The sequence below is a fragment of the Brachyhypopomus gauderio genome, chromosome 6 (assembly GCF_052324685.1).
Source record: "Brachyhypopomus gauderio isolate BG-103 chromosome 6, BGAUD_0.2, whole genome shotgun sequence".
In the NCBI taxonomy this organism is placed as follows: domain Eukaryota; kingdom Metazoa; phylum Chordata; class Actinopteri; order Gymnotiformes; family Hypopomidae; genus Brachyhypopomus; species Brachyhypopomus gauderio.
In genome coordinates, this window is record NC_135216.1 from 13,099,217 (window position 1) to 13,116,412 (window position 17,196).

At 43.6% G+C, this 17,196-nt stretch overlaps 1 protein-coding gene across 4 annotated transcripts in view; it reads left to right on the plus strand.

Moving 5' to 3' along the window:
- vps50 (VPS50 EARP/GARPII complex subunit) overlaps positions 1 to 17,196 on the plus strand; it is an 88,114-nt gene that overhangs the window by 48,754 nt on the left and 22,164 nt on the right. Inside the window, exons 19-24 of one of the 4 annotated variants that reach the window (XM_077008784.1) lie at positions 395 to 513; positions 2,656 to 2,762; positions 3,946 to 4,067; positions 5,606 to 5,668; positions 6,661 to 6,741; positions 11,812 to 12,344. In XM_077008784.1, the coding sequence (XP_076864899.1) occupies positions 395 to 513; positions 2,656 to 2,762; positions 3,946 to 4,067; positions 5,606 to 5,668; positions 6,661 to 6,741; positions 11,812 to 11,850 (531 nt within the window). In that variant the 3' untranslated portion in view covers positions 11,851 to 12,344. Of the gene's footprint in view, positions 1 to 394; positions 514 to 2,655; positions 2,763 to 3,945; positions 4,068 to 5,605; positions 5,669 to 6,660; positions 6,742 to 11,811; positions 12,345 to 17,196 lie in introns of those variants that run through there. The other 3 variants (XM_077008782.1, XM_077008786.1, XM_077008783.1) reach the window with 3 other exon arrangements.

Here is a 17,196-nt window from a genome sequence, read left to right on the forward strand (position 1 = left end):
AGCAGTTCTCCTTACATTGCACTAGAACGAACCTGAGACTTATATCGTGTCGGTACCTGTGAAACGCGTCTTGCAGTCCTGAAGCTCTTTTGGTCATGTTTGCATGTTTGATTCACCATTATGCTGTTTGCTGCTTTCAAAGAATACTCAATAGTCCCTCAGAACTTATTTTATATAAGTACATATATCCCCCTTGGATGTATGGACGTACCCCACACCTTTACATTTGCTGGAGTGTTTAGATTAGAGGAACACTAAGTTGTGATGTATGAATCTGGACAGTGAGAGGGAAGGGACACGTCTTCGCCTCTTAGCTTCTCTTGGTGTCCATGAATGGCCGTGACACTAAGTAACCCCATTCTTCTCCCGCCTGTGACCTTCCTTGTCTCACCAGTACGAGTCAGATGAGCTGGAGAAGAATGTGTACCAGGATTACGACAGCGACAGCGACGTGGCGGAGGAGCTGAAACAAGACTACGTGGACGAGCAGACCGGCGACGGCCCTGCTAAGAGGTCGGTACCAGTGCTGCAGTGGACTCACCTTTGCAAAGAATAAACCTGAAGGGTTTAAAGAAGGCAACCTGTGATGTGTGCATTTAAACTTCATAGACATAGGATACATTGACATAGATAAACACTCAATATACAGTTAAAACCAAGCAGCTAATAATTGCTATAGACTTCATAGGTCCAATTAGCTGTCACCGCAGTGCCTCCCTGTTTTCTTATTGACTTTCAACAATGATGGGAAGTAATTACATCATGTAATTTATGACTCTGCAATCTGGCCCATCTCATGCTGCCTAGGCAATTGAATCTCGCACGACTAACAGTGAACAAATACGCCATCATTAGCCTCCTATCAGAGAAAAGGAGATTCATTTTGCTTTGATGAATCAGTCTTTTAAACCCACTTGGCTCCCTGTTTTAACCAGTATGATCTTTGTCTACTATAAAGGGTTAAAAAAGAAAATTTATGATTAAGATTGTTATTTAAATGATTTGTGATTTTTAGCATTTAGGGTTCTTTATTGTTTTTATAAAACTCCAACCCACACTTATGCACACAGTATAACACAGTTAACACAGTATAACTGCAATATGTATTCAGATAGATACAAATGCATATATGCACTTTTTGAATTATTTATTATTTAATTATTGAATTCAGTGATTTTTCAGTGACTGCAAAGACTTAATTTTGGAGGTAGTTGTTTGAATTTGTTCCTGTTCCCAGCAGCCAGAGAAAGAAACGGGTTCAAATGTAGATACTTCAAAAGTGTCCAACCTCTCAGCACTGTCACCCTTAATGAGAGTATGTCTAAGAGCAGAACAATGTGAGGGTCTAGTGACCAGTTCTTATTTCTCAAAGATGTCCATTTTATAATTATTTATACACTGTTGAGTGAAAAATTAAATGCTGAAATTTTGTATTTTTTCATATTCTTTTTATTACCTAAATTTGGTTTTATTGTCCTTATTGTGGTCTTTCTCTCGCCTCTCTATGCTCCCTCTCTCTCTCTCTCTCTCTCTCTCTCTCTCTCTCTCTCTCTCTCTCTCTCTCTCTCTTTCTCCTTTCCATTTATACTATTTAGAGCCTTCATTGAAGACCTTGAAGTGTAGCCCTCTGATGAATAGTGTAGTTTGTCATCATTTTACATTTATGATTATTTTAGAGTGCCATTTCAAGCCTGGTGTGATATACATTTTATAGATCAGGAGTATAATTAGAGGACTCGTTAACTTATGAGCGCTGATGAATGTTTAATACAGTCCCTTTCATCAGCTCAAACCCCGTAGCCGCGACCCATCCTGCTTCCTACACATCCGAATTGTTTGCGGCTGTTGTCGAGGGATTAAGAAAATGCTTGTGGCCCATGAAGGACATGTACAAGAAGTTTATGTTTTTTTTTTTTTTTTATGTTTTTAATCTATAAAGTGCTTTGTGGCTTATGCTACTGTGTTCTGCATGACTCAATGGTCAGGGCTCCTATCTTAGCCAACCTCTGAGGCAGGAACTGGAGCCCACTGTGCACCAGCTACTTAGCCACGCCTTCAATCCACGGGTTGCGAGGGAAGATGAAAGCAGTTACCGCATGAATTAGATAGTCCTGCTGAAAGACACTGCTCCGCGTCCCCTAAGAACCCAGTAGGCTCATGCGATTAGCACTCAACCTCCCAGTGGTGCTGATTTTTTCCACTGGCAGTAGGTCAGAGTCACGTCCTGGTCCTATTTGTCCGCCACAGAGGTAAACGAAAACATCTAGTCCTCTCACTTAGTCCTCTAACTCATCTAGTTTCTGGCTCAGCTTTACAGTAGTCCAAGAACCCCGCTGGAGTCATAACAAAAATAACGGGGGGAAAATAAAAAGAAATAAATCATTCATAACTGTAAAATGCAGCACCAGCTACACTAAGATGATTCCCGGAGTGAATTTAAGATGAAAGGAAGCAAATGAGACGTGAGCCAGAAGGCCAGAGTAGATGTGCAGGTTATGGAGCCGTGTGGGCTCTGCTTTCTCCTCACAACAGGACGAGTGGAACTGTGTACCTGGGGCCCTCTGACCCTCTGGCCTTGTGTCACCGGGCACCTGCTGACCGTGCGTGTGTGTGCGTGTGCATGTGTGTGCGCGTGTGTGTCCTGTCTTTAATTAGCGTGTCCAAAGAGACGCTGCGCAGCAGAAAGAAGTCCGACTACAATCTGAACAGAGCCAACGCCCCCATCCTGACCAACACCACCCTCAACGTGATCCGCCTGGTCGGTGAGTAATTGACCACGGACCCTCCGTCCGCCTCAACAGGGCTGATCGGTGACGCAGTTGACCCTGTGCGGACGACCTCCATCAGCCCATCAATTAATCGGCTCAAGGCAAAGTGGTGCTCTTGGTCGTCTACGTCCGTCCGTGGTTTCCAGTCATTACGGCTGCTTTATGTTCTCCAGTTCTCCTGTCTCCAGATGCTTGAGTTCAGATTCTATTAGCTTGTACTTCTTGACCAGAAATTAATGGATTAAATCTAATTGCAAGAATGCATTATTTAATTTAATATTTTTTTATTTTATTTTATTTTTTTTAGTACATCTTTCTCATTCATGGTTATTTTTGCAAAACTGAAATGTAACAAAAGGCTCTTAACCTGTGAACCCGTGTTCAGGTTCCTAAGTCACATTTGAGTTCAGAGTGCCTTGTGTCTGTTCGGTTAGTAAGAACTTTTCCACTAATCCATTGTAAATTGTATTGCAGATAATGAACAAACGTGGGTGATTTTGCAACAGTAGAACAATTTTATTACACAAAGGCTTACCTTGGTCATTTCCCTTTCATCATTCATTATGTGGCACAGTGCTGTAACAGTGTGCTGCTGTTCATGAGAGAATATGATTGAAGTCACCTTTGCAATAACTGGTAAAAAGAACCTTCCTCAGCATAAACGCTGAGTGGATTTTCTTTCCATCCGTCAGTGTTTATTCAATCCTAACGTTGTGTTGCATTGGTTACAAATTGTTTATTACTGTTTTTCCTAAATTGAATTCCCTAGCATCAGGGTGCATGTAAATGTCAATGTCCAAGCAGTCCAAGTGCACTAGGCGTATGATTGTATTATGATTGACTAGGGAACATTGCATGAAAACTACAGTAGGCGCAGTATAGACTGTTCTAGATGTTTTCATCTGATTCATGCTGTTGGAACATTTGCTAATGAGTCTGCCTGTCGAACCGAAGCCACCTTTATTTCTTAATCTATAATTTAACACTGGGCTGGATTACATGAGTGTATTTGTTTTCTAGCAATTCATCAGGCACATTACTGATCATGGCTAGCATCTTTCCCTGGGCCTGTTTGCTTTAGCCTGAAACCATCTAGAAGTAATTGGATTTGCGATTACACTTTCAGTGCACGATGTATGGACTCTGGCACCGACTCCTGTGTCCTCATCTTTTACAGGCAAGTACATACAGATGATGAACATTTTAAAACCCATCGCCTTCGACGTCATCCACTGCGTGTCGCAGCTGTTCGACTACTACCTGTACGCCGTCTACACCTTCTTCGGACGGAACGACATGGTATGGCCGTCGTGTCCACCTTGAGCTGTGATGTCACCCTTCAACATCTTCCTCTGCCTTCTCTGTTCTCTGACGATGTATTCAGCGCTCGCGTGGGAGTGAATGGCGCAGTCCTGTTTTCCCCGGCCCCTCCCACTCGCCGTTGCTGCATACGAGCACATTACGGCATGTTTATGAAGCAATCACACCGGGCTCCACCCCCCCCCCCCCCCCCCCCCCAGTCATGCTCTCGGGCCCTGTGGGTGTACGCCGCTCCATAATTACCTCCATTATTATCTGCGCAAACTGTGAAAGTGTCTGACATGCTGAGGGTGCGGGCCATTATTCTGAACAATGTAGTGGGGGTTGGCCATCAGTGGTGCAGTATGTCTTCTTCTCTTTAAGGGAATACCCAGGTCTTTCTCCCAAAGTGTTCATTCCCGTTCTGGTGTTCCCAGGACAATGGAACATTCCGGAACATTTTTCTTTAAACATAAGGTGCAGATTAAAAGCTGTTGGCCTGCAGAAGCTGTCTCAGAAAACCGAGAAGCTTTTCTTCTCCTGTGTGTACCACCAGGGCGGCGGGGCACGAACCTGAGTTGTTTCTGTGTTAACAGCAATAGCACAGCCCAGAGAGATAAGCCCATATTCCCTGATTACCTGACTCCTCTCTCTCTCTCTCTCTCTCTCTCTCTCTCTCTCTCTCTCTCTATCTCTATCTCAATATATATATAATATATATATACACACACACACACAAACTAGGGTTAGTCCCTCTGTCATATATAATTAAATTAGCTGAAGTGAACTATTGCAATCAATCTCATTTACACAGTTTGGCTGCACTGTAAATACTGGTAGTTTTGTGAATATTTATTAAGCACCCAAGATCGATGAGCAGTCACCGTGACCCATTACTGGCTCATAAAGCCTTCTACAACCAGGAATGAAGGCTTATTTCTTTGAATAATGACCTACATTCATATTTTTAAGGGGGAGTGTGACAATATACACCTCCACATCGGTCTTCGCGTTGAAGATTGGGAGTTTGACGTTAAGAACTTGCCTTTGAGGCAATGAGTGGAGAGAATGAGATGAGAGTGAGATGTGGAGATATACAGACACCCTTGAAAAAAAATGAATCACCTCTGGGGTGATGAAGAGGCGCAGAGCTTGGGGAGAGTGCCAGGTTTGGTGGAGCTTTGCTAGCGCTGTGGCTGTCTCGGTAACGAATGGCTCCGTTTGGGGAAGTTAATTTGAACATTAGCAAAAGAAAACTCCTGACAGCCATTCGTCTAGCTCACGGGGACGGAGTGCTTTCATCTGTTCACTGCAGTGATGCACTAGCTTAGCAGTGTGTGCTTTCACCAATTCCTGCACAAACTTTATTTTGGTTAGCGGTAAGTGTAAAACTCCCCGTTTTCTATTAGGCCATTCACCAAACAGCTCATTGCCCCCCTCCCACGGGTTTGGGCTGACCTTGTTTTCGGTTCATTTTTTATTTCTGCTTCTGTTTTTGTTTTTGTTTTGGATTTTCCCTCCCTCATGTTTTCCTCCAGCGCACGTCTTGTCCGTCCACGCCCCCCCCAGGCGGCCAGCCAGGCGCCAAACAGCCTCCCTGGGTAAGACTGCAGTGTGGCTCTCGTACAGGTGGCTGTATGTTAAGTCATACACCCAGTGTGGTGTGGGCGTGTGTAATATTTAGCTCTCTTCTTTGCTGTGCATACTGAAATCAAGCTATTGCATGTGTTGGAGATTAGAACACGAATGTGTTCCAATGGAAAATCACCAAAAAGAAAATGCATTCAATTTCATACAGATTGCAGTTCACCGCCGAAATAAATCTGTTATAGTCTGAGTTCTTGTCCGAGTTGTTGTGCAGATGGTCTCTCTGATGGAATAAACCTTTCAATAATCTCTCTTTATGCAGTTTTTAAAGCAAACAATTAGTACTCAATAAAATGAGGCTGTGGGATTGATGTCTAATTTGTCCCTTTCAAAGAGTGTTAATACATTCAGTAAGAAATGGATACACACTGAAGGGAACATGTAGTTTTCTTAAGAACACCTGCCTATGAAAATATTTATATTTGGCAGGCAAAGGTCAATAAATCCCTTTTTGTTTTCTTTGTGTTTTGTCCTGTGGATACATTTGTTTGAGTAGGACAACATGCCGGGTGTAGTTTATCTATATGGTTCACATGAACATGGATTGCTTGAATATGGTTTGTTGAATATGGTTTTTGCGTTGCCATAAATTTCGATTCCCCCATGTTACCACCATGTTCCCATCGTAAATTTAACTTTGCCGTGAAATGGGGCCGACGTTTGCGATTGTTCCATGGTCAGTGTTAGTTTGCCAGGACATAGCTCACTGATCCAAGCTCACCACAGCTGAAGCACCTCGCCACAGCCACCATGGACACTGCGAGTTTCACCCGTGTTATTATGCATGTGCACGCGTTGAGAGTGCATTGTGTGGTAGTAAGCATAGATGACCTTCCCCTCTCTCTCTCTCTCTCTCCGTGTGTGTGTGTGTGTGTGTGTGTGTGTGTGTGTGTGCAGTAGTGGTAGTGGGGAGGTTCTCGCTCACTGTGTGTTCTGACTCTTGCAGTATGAATCATCAGGCCTGGGCCTGATCAGCAGCAGACTGCGGACTACGCTGAACCGTATCCAGGAGAGCCTCATAGACGTGGTGAGAGAAACCCTCTCCCCCCACACTTCAACCTCCATCTCTCTCCCCTTCTCTCTTTGGCCTGCCTCTCCACATTTTTGTGCCAGTAAACTGTCTATTGTGATCCATTTTCCGTGCCTCACTCTTTTATTCAGGTTCTCTCTCTCTCTCTCTCCCTTTCTCTTCCTGTGTCCCCCCCCCCCCTGCCCTCTCTCTCACCGTCTCTTATATAACTGTGATTGTGAAACTGAATCCAAATGGTAGTGTGTATTAAGCCCAGTCCCTACAGTCCATCATCATGGTCCATCATCTCATGGTCCCTGCCCCTCTCAGTTAGCAACCCCGGGTGAGTTAATCAACCTCCCCAAGCACACTTAAATGACCCTGCTCTTCCGTGGTTTACGCGTTTGCCCCCATTAGGGCCCCCCGGGGCCAATGACCTGCTACCCTCAATGCCCCACACCACGCTTTACCTTCAGCACAACACAAATAGGGGGCCATTAGTGTCCAGGTCCCTCACCTCTTGTTTCACTCCGGTTTGTTTGAGGCAGTTTGGTGAACCACACCGCCCGTGCTCCAGGGCAGACTTTGTCTACACCGATAGGCCTTAGTGCTCAAGATCTAAAAACAGCCTGGTGTCTGCGTTGGCACAGTCCTGGATGGGGTCGTGCTCTGTCTTAGTGGGACCCTCACACGGAGCCCCAGGACACAAAGGGTGCAAATCGGACGGGAGGTTTAAGGCGCCCTTGTTGGGAACAAAAGCAAGAAGTCAAACTATTTCAACCAATGAATAGGTAATGATCTATGACTAAGCCAGGACCGAAGTAGGGCTGCTAGTTGTATTCAACTTTTTCCCCCCAGCAAACAGCAGTGTTGAGTGATGGGATGATTCAGCTAGAGGTTTTCCCATTTCCCCACTTGTATTAAGCTCGTCCCGGGTGCCAGTGCACAGTCTCTTCCAGGCAGCTAAGTGTGCGGGGGCATTTGTCATTAGATAAAGGCAGAGTGACCGTGGCGACCTTCACTCCCTAACACACGGGCAGCCGAGTCACTGCTCAAAACTCACCCACTTTGTGGAGGACAAATCCTTTCAGGTGCGTTGAGACGTCGGACCCGTGCAGAGATGACGGATGGGGTGTTCCAAACACGTCAATGCAAGAATCCAAAATTTGAAGTTCTTGCTCTGATCCTTTCAACTGAAATGAATTTTCCTATTCAGAGGAAAGTGTACAGTAGACACACAGGCTACTTCAACTTCAACATATTCCTGTAGTCCAGAAACGATGCTTGGAACAATTTCATTTTTCCTACTTGCAACAAACAAACAAGCAAATCAAAGCTGTGCACAGGAATGTGTGTGTGTTTTTTTTTTTGTTTTTTTTTGTCCTTGGAAAAGGACTCCAGAAATGACGACATTTTTGACAGCTCTGTCATTATAGTGTCACAGGACGTCTGTGGTTAGTGGCACTTCACAGATCTCCCATTAGAAAGTCTGACTGCTGTGACATCAAAAATCATGTTTGAGGGAAAGAGCTCACTTGTCTCCCACCGTGATACACTAGTGCTGCTTATCCTGGAAGTGCCCAGTATGAGACTGTGGTGGTGGTGGTGATATTTAAAAGCGATGATGATGATGATGAGAGGGTAATTCTAGTTCTTGGAGATGATTGCTGGTCAGTTGGATGTTAATCTTATGTGCTCCTGCTCAGCCATAAGGGGGCAGCGGTGAGATACAGACAGCTACACCTCCTCCTTGGGGTGGGGGGGGCAGAGCTGCCCCCTTTAAAAGCACATTATTCCCATCAAGGCTGCACAGCCACGGGGGCGTGCCATCACACGCGGTGGCCATCAGGGCATTACGATAAGAGCGGGAGGAAGCACGTGGAGCCCTGGTCCCTGCGTGCGGGTGGAGATGGGCCTTCCCCACGTGAGCCTTCACCTACAGCAGCTCCACTGTAATGATCTCACTCCGTGGCCCAGAGCCCATAGCTGAATTAAAAGCTCTTTAAAGCGCCATCGTCTCTGCGGCTGCACTGCACAACGCCTCATGCACTTTCTTCCGTGGTGTGGGCAGCTTTTCAGGCTCTGGAAGGGAGGGGGTGTATTTCAGAGGCGAAGCTTTTAGTCCCCCCTCCACCCCCTCCACACCCCCTCCCCCTTTCCCCTGAGCTATTTTCGTTTGACTCGATAAATCATTCAACGCCTAAGATAAACTCTCTGCGTCTGGAAAGTTTGCCTGGATTCCAATCACTGTGCTCGTTGGGATCACACGCTTATTTTACCTTATGCAGATCACTTTGCCGTTCCGAATAACAGAAGTAAAATGTAGGCCGGCGTGTGTGTGTGTGTGTGTGTGTGTGTGTGTGTGTGTGTGTGTGTGTGAGTGAGAGAGAGAGAGTTTGTATGTATTTACATGTACGTTGAAGAATATCAGTGTCCATTTCAGGACAAAGAAGACGCCATCACAAACTCAGCAGTAGCTTGTCTTTTCTGGGATGTTTGTGTCTTTGTAAAAAGAAGAAGAAAAAAAACTAAGTTATTTGCTCATTTTTCTAATGGATTTGTATTCTTACGATGCATTTCATATATGCATGTACACACACAAGCGCATAAGGTGGAAACCTCATTTGTAAACAGATGAGCGAGTTAATTGCTTTCTGTGCTGTATAAATGAGGAGGGAGACCGTGTGCCGGGGCTGGTCAGCTGGCTCCTTCCCTCCATTTCTGCTTCAAAGGAGAAGTGACAGTGGTCAGTCTGGCTGCTGCCAGATCCCCCTGTGGACTCCCCGTCACGGGGCACCCGTCACAGGGCTCTGTCTCGTCTGTCCCCTGCTCCCCACGTGCCCGACCACACCGGATCTCGCTCTTGTCTCTCCCTGGTCTAGACCTCACCCCTCAGACGCCTAATAAGGAAGGGCCCAAGCCAAAGTGTGCCAGTGTGTCTGTGTGTGTGTATGTCCGTGTGCTAGTGATGTCCGACTGTGTGCAAGCCCCCCTGGGCCAGCCGCTGGACATTGATTATCTCATTGATTATCTCTTTGTAGCGATGCAGTGTTTTTTTCCTTCCTGCTACGGCCAGAATCGCTGTGTAAACTCTCCGTGTTTGTGGTTTAACTGGAGGCAGACTAATAGTGTATGGAAGTGTGAATGTGTGCACACGTTGATAAATAAGGGCTGCGTTTGGGTTCAAGTGCTGATTTTTTGTTATTTCTGCTTTGCTGACACTTTGCTGATAGCGAAATGTTGACACTGAGGCAGAGCTGATTGATGTGACCAAAATATCCTGATGCACATAATTTCATATCCAGATAACCATGCATAACATTTTTAGTAAATCGTTTATATAAAATGACCACATGGAAAGACCTAGTACATTATACCAAGGTACGACAGCACAGCCATATATGTTGATTGTTTTGAAACCGTGGTATGTATTTGCTTCATTGTGGTGAAGTGTATTATAATCTTGAAATTAATTGTCTGACATTTGTAAACATTTGAGAACTGTAGGATTGTGAGGTTGTATGTGACTTGCTTGTAAAAACCTTATATATACACACACATGCACGTAATGGTTAAATACAAAATAATGCATCATACCTTTAGGATGTAGCAAAATGCATTTTACCTTATGAAGCACATAAAGTGTAATGTCCCTTTGAAGGTCTAGGGAAGGATTGTTGACTCGAGGCTTTCTTTGTCTACTCTGTCCACAGCTTGGTGGATAACCTTAAACATGTGCTTGGGCTATGTGTATCGCTATGCTATGCCTTGCTAATCCCAAACACTGCAGAGCTCAGTTTGAAACGTGCCTCCTGCACATGCCGCGGTCTGTAAGCAAAGGGGTCACCGTCCGTTTTCTTTCCAGCCTCGTGTTTAAGGCTCGGCGGTCCCCGGGTGTTCCCTCTGTGCGGCGTGTGTGTCGGTCGCCCACGGTCCTCTCCGGTCACGCGGCCGTGCGGTACCACGGGTACAGGTGTTGGTGTTTCCACTGCACCGCCTGGAGAATATCAACATCCTTGCATGTAAAAATCGAGCTCTCAGTTTGTCATGCACACTGCTGTTCAAAATTCCTCTGCATGGCCAAAGCCCTGAATGACTGTAGCGCATGAGGAATGGGTGAGTGGAACTTGTGTGCAGTCTCCTTGATTGACGCACTACTGACAGGAGAGTGTGGACCGTGGCCCCGTTCGGCTGGAATGTGCCGATTTAAATCTCCTGCTGCTATTCTTTTCATGATCTTAAAAAAAATGCACCTTCCGTTATTGGCTCCAGGGCCGTTGATTTAATTTCCTCCTCCGTAAAGTTACAGAGAGGGCCTGATCAGAGTAAACCCATCCCATCTTATTAAACTGAAAACTGGGGCACTATAACACAAGGATGAGCAAATTTGTAGACTAAGATGACATCAAGGATAAAAATAAAGCTCTAATTCCATTTGGCATCCATCTAATGAGTTACGAATTTGGAAAGGTAAGAAGATTAAGCCAGTAGACGGATTCATTTGACAGTAATTGCCTACGGACTTACCTGCCACCGACTTGAAAATATCCCTACTGAAAAAAAAACCACAACCAAAATCAAGCTTGTGGTGATTACAATTAGAGGGACGGTGAATCGGAGATGTCCGTGTGGGGGAGGTGAGCGCGCCTGTGTGTCTGCTTGCTGTTAGGAAGGCTCCCCATCCTCATCCTACCAAAGTCGGGTAGCTAAAGCTAACGGTCTGCTAAAGCTAACGGTCTGCTAAAGCTAATGTATCTGTGTAGTCTGGGTTTTTTCTGTGTATGATGAGTGCATATTAATTCTCGGCATGGCGCATTCATATCTGTGGTGGGGAGTGTGTGTGCATCCGTGTGTGTGCGCTCACCTCCATACGTTTGCGAGTGTTCACGCGTGCACTTTCTTTTGTCAGCCCATAAGATGTGTGTAATGAGTGCAGCTGTGTGTGGAGGCGTGCAGGCATGTTCTCCTCCTCTGTGACGGATTGTCTGAGATCCTGGCAGAGGAACGCAGAGTGACCTCCAGCTCGGAGGCCACAAAGAACCGGCTACTACTCGCAGATGAAAGCCAACAGTAACACTCGTATTTCAGCAGGGCGGGCCCGCACCAGCTGCCACACGAGTCTTGTGATCCACACGCTGAGATTTTGCAGATGACACTGTGATGAGGTTAGGCCTTGAAGCCAGGCGAATCACTGAGCAGTTTTCACATTTCCTGGATCCCATCACAGTGAAAACACAAACTCAGAAGGTCGGGTATGTCGTGGAGGACTTGGAGCTTACTGAAGATACATTATTAAAAACCAGTGGTGTCCAGTGCCTTTGTCCTGGAAAACTGTGATTTTTATTTTTCCTTCATGCTAGCTTTCTGCAAATGCCACATCAGCTGAGCAAATTTGAGGAGAAAAAAACAGCAGAAGATGGACTTTAATTATCATATAATTCTGGGGGAAATCTGAAGGGTCTAAGCCCCGAAAATAGTTCACTCTCCATTAAGCAAGAATAATAATCAGTAATAATAACAACAGTGCAACCATTACTACAAAGACCTCTCCTTTGAACATCATATAAAGAGGTAAAAAAAAAAAAACTCTTTTGTGAGCTTCTTTCTTTGCCAAAATGTAAGATGGTAATTTGGGAACTGTTCATCTAATAATAATAATATAAAAAAAAAACAAGATTTTACTGTCTCATATTAGTTTTGCTTCTTATTGCTGTAATCTTTCATTTTCATTTAAGAGAACAAGCTTAATCCACACTCATGAAGGGTGAGCGTTGATCCAAGGCACCGTTCAGCTGTGGATACCAGAACCTTGACCTTGGTACAGTGCAGGAGGGCATGCATCTTGTCTCTTTCTTGGCCCTTCATCAAGGTTATCATCATCATCTTTTAGAAACACACTGGATTGTGGATGTTCCCTAAGCTTCGTTTCAACTTTTCCTAGACTATGTTCATTCTAGAACAACAAACACCTAAATGAGAACACGGAGCAAGTGATAGACGCAAGCTTGTGGTGAGCAGGTACATTTGGGCTGTTGGTCATAAGCTAGACAGGAGAGATGGGTTTTGATATTTGGTTTTTGGAATGTTAAGAGAGAATTAGATGGACAGGTGGAAGAACAACGCTCCCGAGACGGGGAGCTAATCTGGAGAATCCTCAGTCATCAACACCATGGTGATTAGGAGGAACAGGGAGTGGGAAGATGAACAGGAGCATTTTGGACCATTTGGAACCTGTGGGTGAGGAAGACTGATGGCTACAAGAAGAAAATTATGAATGTCCAAGCAGCTAAAACCAAATGCCTGTAGGAGAGAACAGGACAATATCACTGTATTGCCAAGCGAGGGAGTTTGAGGGTTGGTTTCACATTGAGTTGGTTTAACAAATTCAGGACAAATTCAATCCTGTCACTATTTAGCATGAGACAATTGTTTCATCCAGAGTTTGATCTCAGGCAAACAAGATCCATGCTGGCAGTACATCTGGGTGACATTTGCATAACTGTGGAAATCCAGTGAAAATGTAGAGTTATCTGTCTTGGATTGAATCTTTCAATCAAAAATTAGTCTTGTTTGGATAATGAGATACAGACAGAGAACATGGCAAATGTATGATTAGAGAATAGGAAGTGCAGACAATGGAAGCTGTATAGATAAGGATGAACTAAATGAGTGTGCCCTGTGGATAGGGGGATTCAACATATGGAGTGAGAAAAAGATTTACTTGGATATTAAAATAACCAATGAGCAGCAAGTGGGGGAAGTCTAGCCAGCTGCTAACAGTAGTTCAGTACAAAAGACAGGTTGGGTTTGGTGGACTAGCGACCATCTGACCTCAGATATGGAGCAAGATACTTTAATAGCAGTATATTCAAAATATGTAAATGGTATAAGGCTTAGTTCTGGATTAGGTTTATATATATATATATATATATATATATATATATATATATATATATATATATATATATATATATATATATATATATAAGATTATAAGATTACAGCAAGCTAAAACTACTGCTGGCCCCATGGGCAGGGTTTGCAAATGTAGATAAAGTTTGGTGTGGCATGTTTCAGTAAGGAAAAGTATGTCAGTAATGTTATCAAGAATACATTCCAGAAGTACAAGAGATTTAATAGGGAGAGATTGGACATTTAAGAGTGTAAAAGAGGCACACACAGGAGCGGATGGAAGTCAGTGCAGGCACCTTGGAGCATATTTTGTAATTAGCTAAACTGTCTCATCTTTCATTTGCAAAAGGACACAATTAACTTCCTCAATGTCAGCTGTGTCTACACACAGAAACTGCATAATTAGTCGTTCTTTGATGGCCATGTGAGTGCTTGGAAAGTGATGCATGCGGTTTTTATATAAATCCAATGAGTCCAGGTGAGTAACTGCAATGTGTTGTATAGGAAAGTTGCAGACACATTCAAAATTGTAGTGAAGGTTTCCAGAGAAACTGCACATTTTGGACAGAGGTCATTTGCTTCCATGAAGAATTTTATATACACACACACACACACACACACACACACACACACACACACACAATGTTGCCAAAAGTATTTGCTCACCCATCCAAATGATGAGAATCAGGTGTTCCAATCACTTCCATGGCACAGGTGTATAAAATTAAGCACCTAGGCATGCAGGCTGTTTTTACAAATTTTAGTGAAAGAATGACTCGCTCTCGGGAGCTCAGTGAATTCCAGTGTGGATCTGTGATAGGACGCCACCTGTGCAACAAATCCAGTAGTGAGATTTCCTCGTCACAGTCAACTGTCAGCTGTATTATGAGAAAATGGAAGTATTTGGGAATGACAGCAACTCTGCCACGAAGTGGTAGACCATGTAAACTGATTGAGAGAGGTCAGCAGATGCTGAAGCACATAATGTGAAAGTCACCAACTTTCTGCAGAGTCAATCACTACAGACATTAAAACTTCATGTGGCCTTCAGATTAGCTCAAGAACAGTGAAAGAAACTCTGAATGTTTCACCATACCAAGACATTTTGGACAATTACATGCCCTCAACTTTGTGGGAAAAGTTTGGAGCTGGCCCCTTCCTCTTCCAACATGACTGTGCACCAGTGCACAAAGCAAGGTCCATAAAGACATGGATGGCAGAGTCTGGTGTAGATGAACTTGACTGGCCTGCACAGAGTCCTGACCTCAACCCAATAGAACACCTTTGGGACGAATTAGAGCGGAGACTGAGAGCCAGGCCTTATCGTCTAACATCAGTATGTGACCTCACAAATGCTCTACTGGAAGAATGGTCAAAAATCCCCATAAACACAATGTGGACAGCATGAAGACAGCCTTCCCAGAAGAGTTGAAGCTGTTCTAGCTGCAAAGGGTGGACCAACATCATATTGAACTGTATGGATTAGGAGTGGGATGTCACTTAAACTCATATGTGTGTCAAGGAAGGTGAGCGAATACTTTTGGCAATATAGTGTATATACACGTCCACCCCCCTCTACATAGAGAACCTTATGGATGCAGTTCATAAAAATAAATATAACTGACAAACAAAACAAGAATGTTTTCTGTTGGGTCCACCCACATTCAGCTGCCAGTGCTGGATCATTAAAGTCTGGGTTGGATTAGTCTTTGCTGTGTTGTCCTTTCTCAGCCCTTAATTCCCAGTCTGGAAGGCAGACTAGACCAGTCGTTACGAGGCTGTGCTCTGTGTAGCCGTTTCACTACAACTTTATCTAATACCATTTTTTGTCTCCAGTCTAGACCAGAGTTTGAAATTTATTCACCCTGAAAGAGAGTAGTGAAAGATCCACAGAAGTTAGCAGAAAAGTAATGCCTTTTCAAATTAGCTATTTAAAAAATCCTCTTAAAAAACTTTCATGGGTACATTTTCCTCATTCATAACTCACAGTAAGTCACAAGTTGACTGTTTCATGATAATGGTCACAAAAATTCTATGATACACTAGAATCATTTACAATTAGGTTATTGGGATCATTAAGGACCAACTGAGCCAATTTGCTGTTTTAGCCATTCAGTTATAAGCAATTGTTCAACAAATGCAGGGTTTTCACTTCCTTCGTTCTATAAATATGCTTGAACATCTGTGAATCCTTAAATCCGGTAGTGGGTACACTGAATGATTCAGTCCACCTTGGCAATTTAATTCCTGACAGGTACAGTTTTTAGCCATTTATTAACATCAGTGACTCATAACGTATCCTATTTTTGAGCAAACTTCGAGTTTGGTCATCTTGCCCCAGGAATGGCAGTCATTCTAATTCTAGTTATTTGCCTATGTGAGCTCCCACTGGTAATGTAACAACAGCAGAGCAGATGCGTGTCCTAAATTAAAGTTCAAGGAGAGGGTTATAATGCTCCTTCCTGTAGTCCCACTTCTCTTCTCCATGCATAATTTAATGATGGATGAGACAGGAAGGTGTCCTTGCTCTTCTAAACTGGAATTTCAGCCTTTTTTTTTGTCAGAGATGAATAAAGAACTGTGTTGATTACGTAGCATATTGGGTGGGTGGGTGTGCTTGTTTGTCTGTCTGTGTGTGTGTATGTTTATAATGTTAATCCAATCCCATCCCCAAAGGACAATGGTAGATGCAGCCCACAATATAATACATTCAGCTCATGCACTGCTATACTGGCAGCGTTTATGTGTACATTAACTTCTTGTAAGGCTTTGTGGTGGGTTTTTATCTTCTAATAGTGTACAGTACTGCGTGCCTGCATATTTCACAATATCTTTCATCATTCCATTATTCCTTGCTTGTATTTCATTTTCTTCCTTTTTCTAAGTGCAGTAAGTTAGGTTAAATATTGTCTCTGTCTGTGTCTTTGTATAGCACTCTCTTTGTCCATCTATGTCTGTCTCTCTCTGTATCTGTCTCCGCAGTGTCTCTCTGCCTGTCTGTCTGTCTGCCCCTCTGTCTCTATATCTGTCTCGCTGAGCAGAGAAAGCATGACCAAGTCTTAATGAAATGCTAAGCTAACATTTTGGCTGTCCTTTGTAGACAGTTCCGTCTGCCAAGTTTCCTTTAACCTGTGCTCTTACCTTTTCAAATTTCACGTTACTCAGAGTACAGACATATGACTTTTTCGAACTTTTGCAGCTTTTCATCTCAGTCATGCTGGTAATAACCCAAAGTGGTTTTGCATAATTGTTGATGGTTATGATTTGGTGCTGTGGTAAAGTGATGGCATGCTGCTCTTTGTAATTCTGCCAACAAGATAATCTCCTCAGTTTGTGAAGGAAATTAATCTTTTAAAAAGACATTGTTTAGAACAGTCTGGAGGACATCAATTATGTAACACTGTACTTTAATACTTTCTATTTTGACAAGTCAGCATACAAAACTTGGTGTCTATCATGATATTCCTTCATTGTTTTTATTTTAAAGTGGTAATAGAAAATTGTATGCTATTAAAAGGGCATAAAAGGGTCTATCCAATTGTTGAGTTGTCTGTGTTTAAA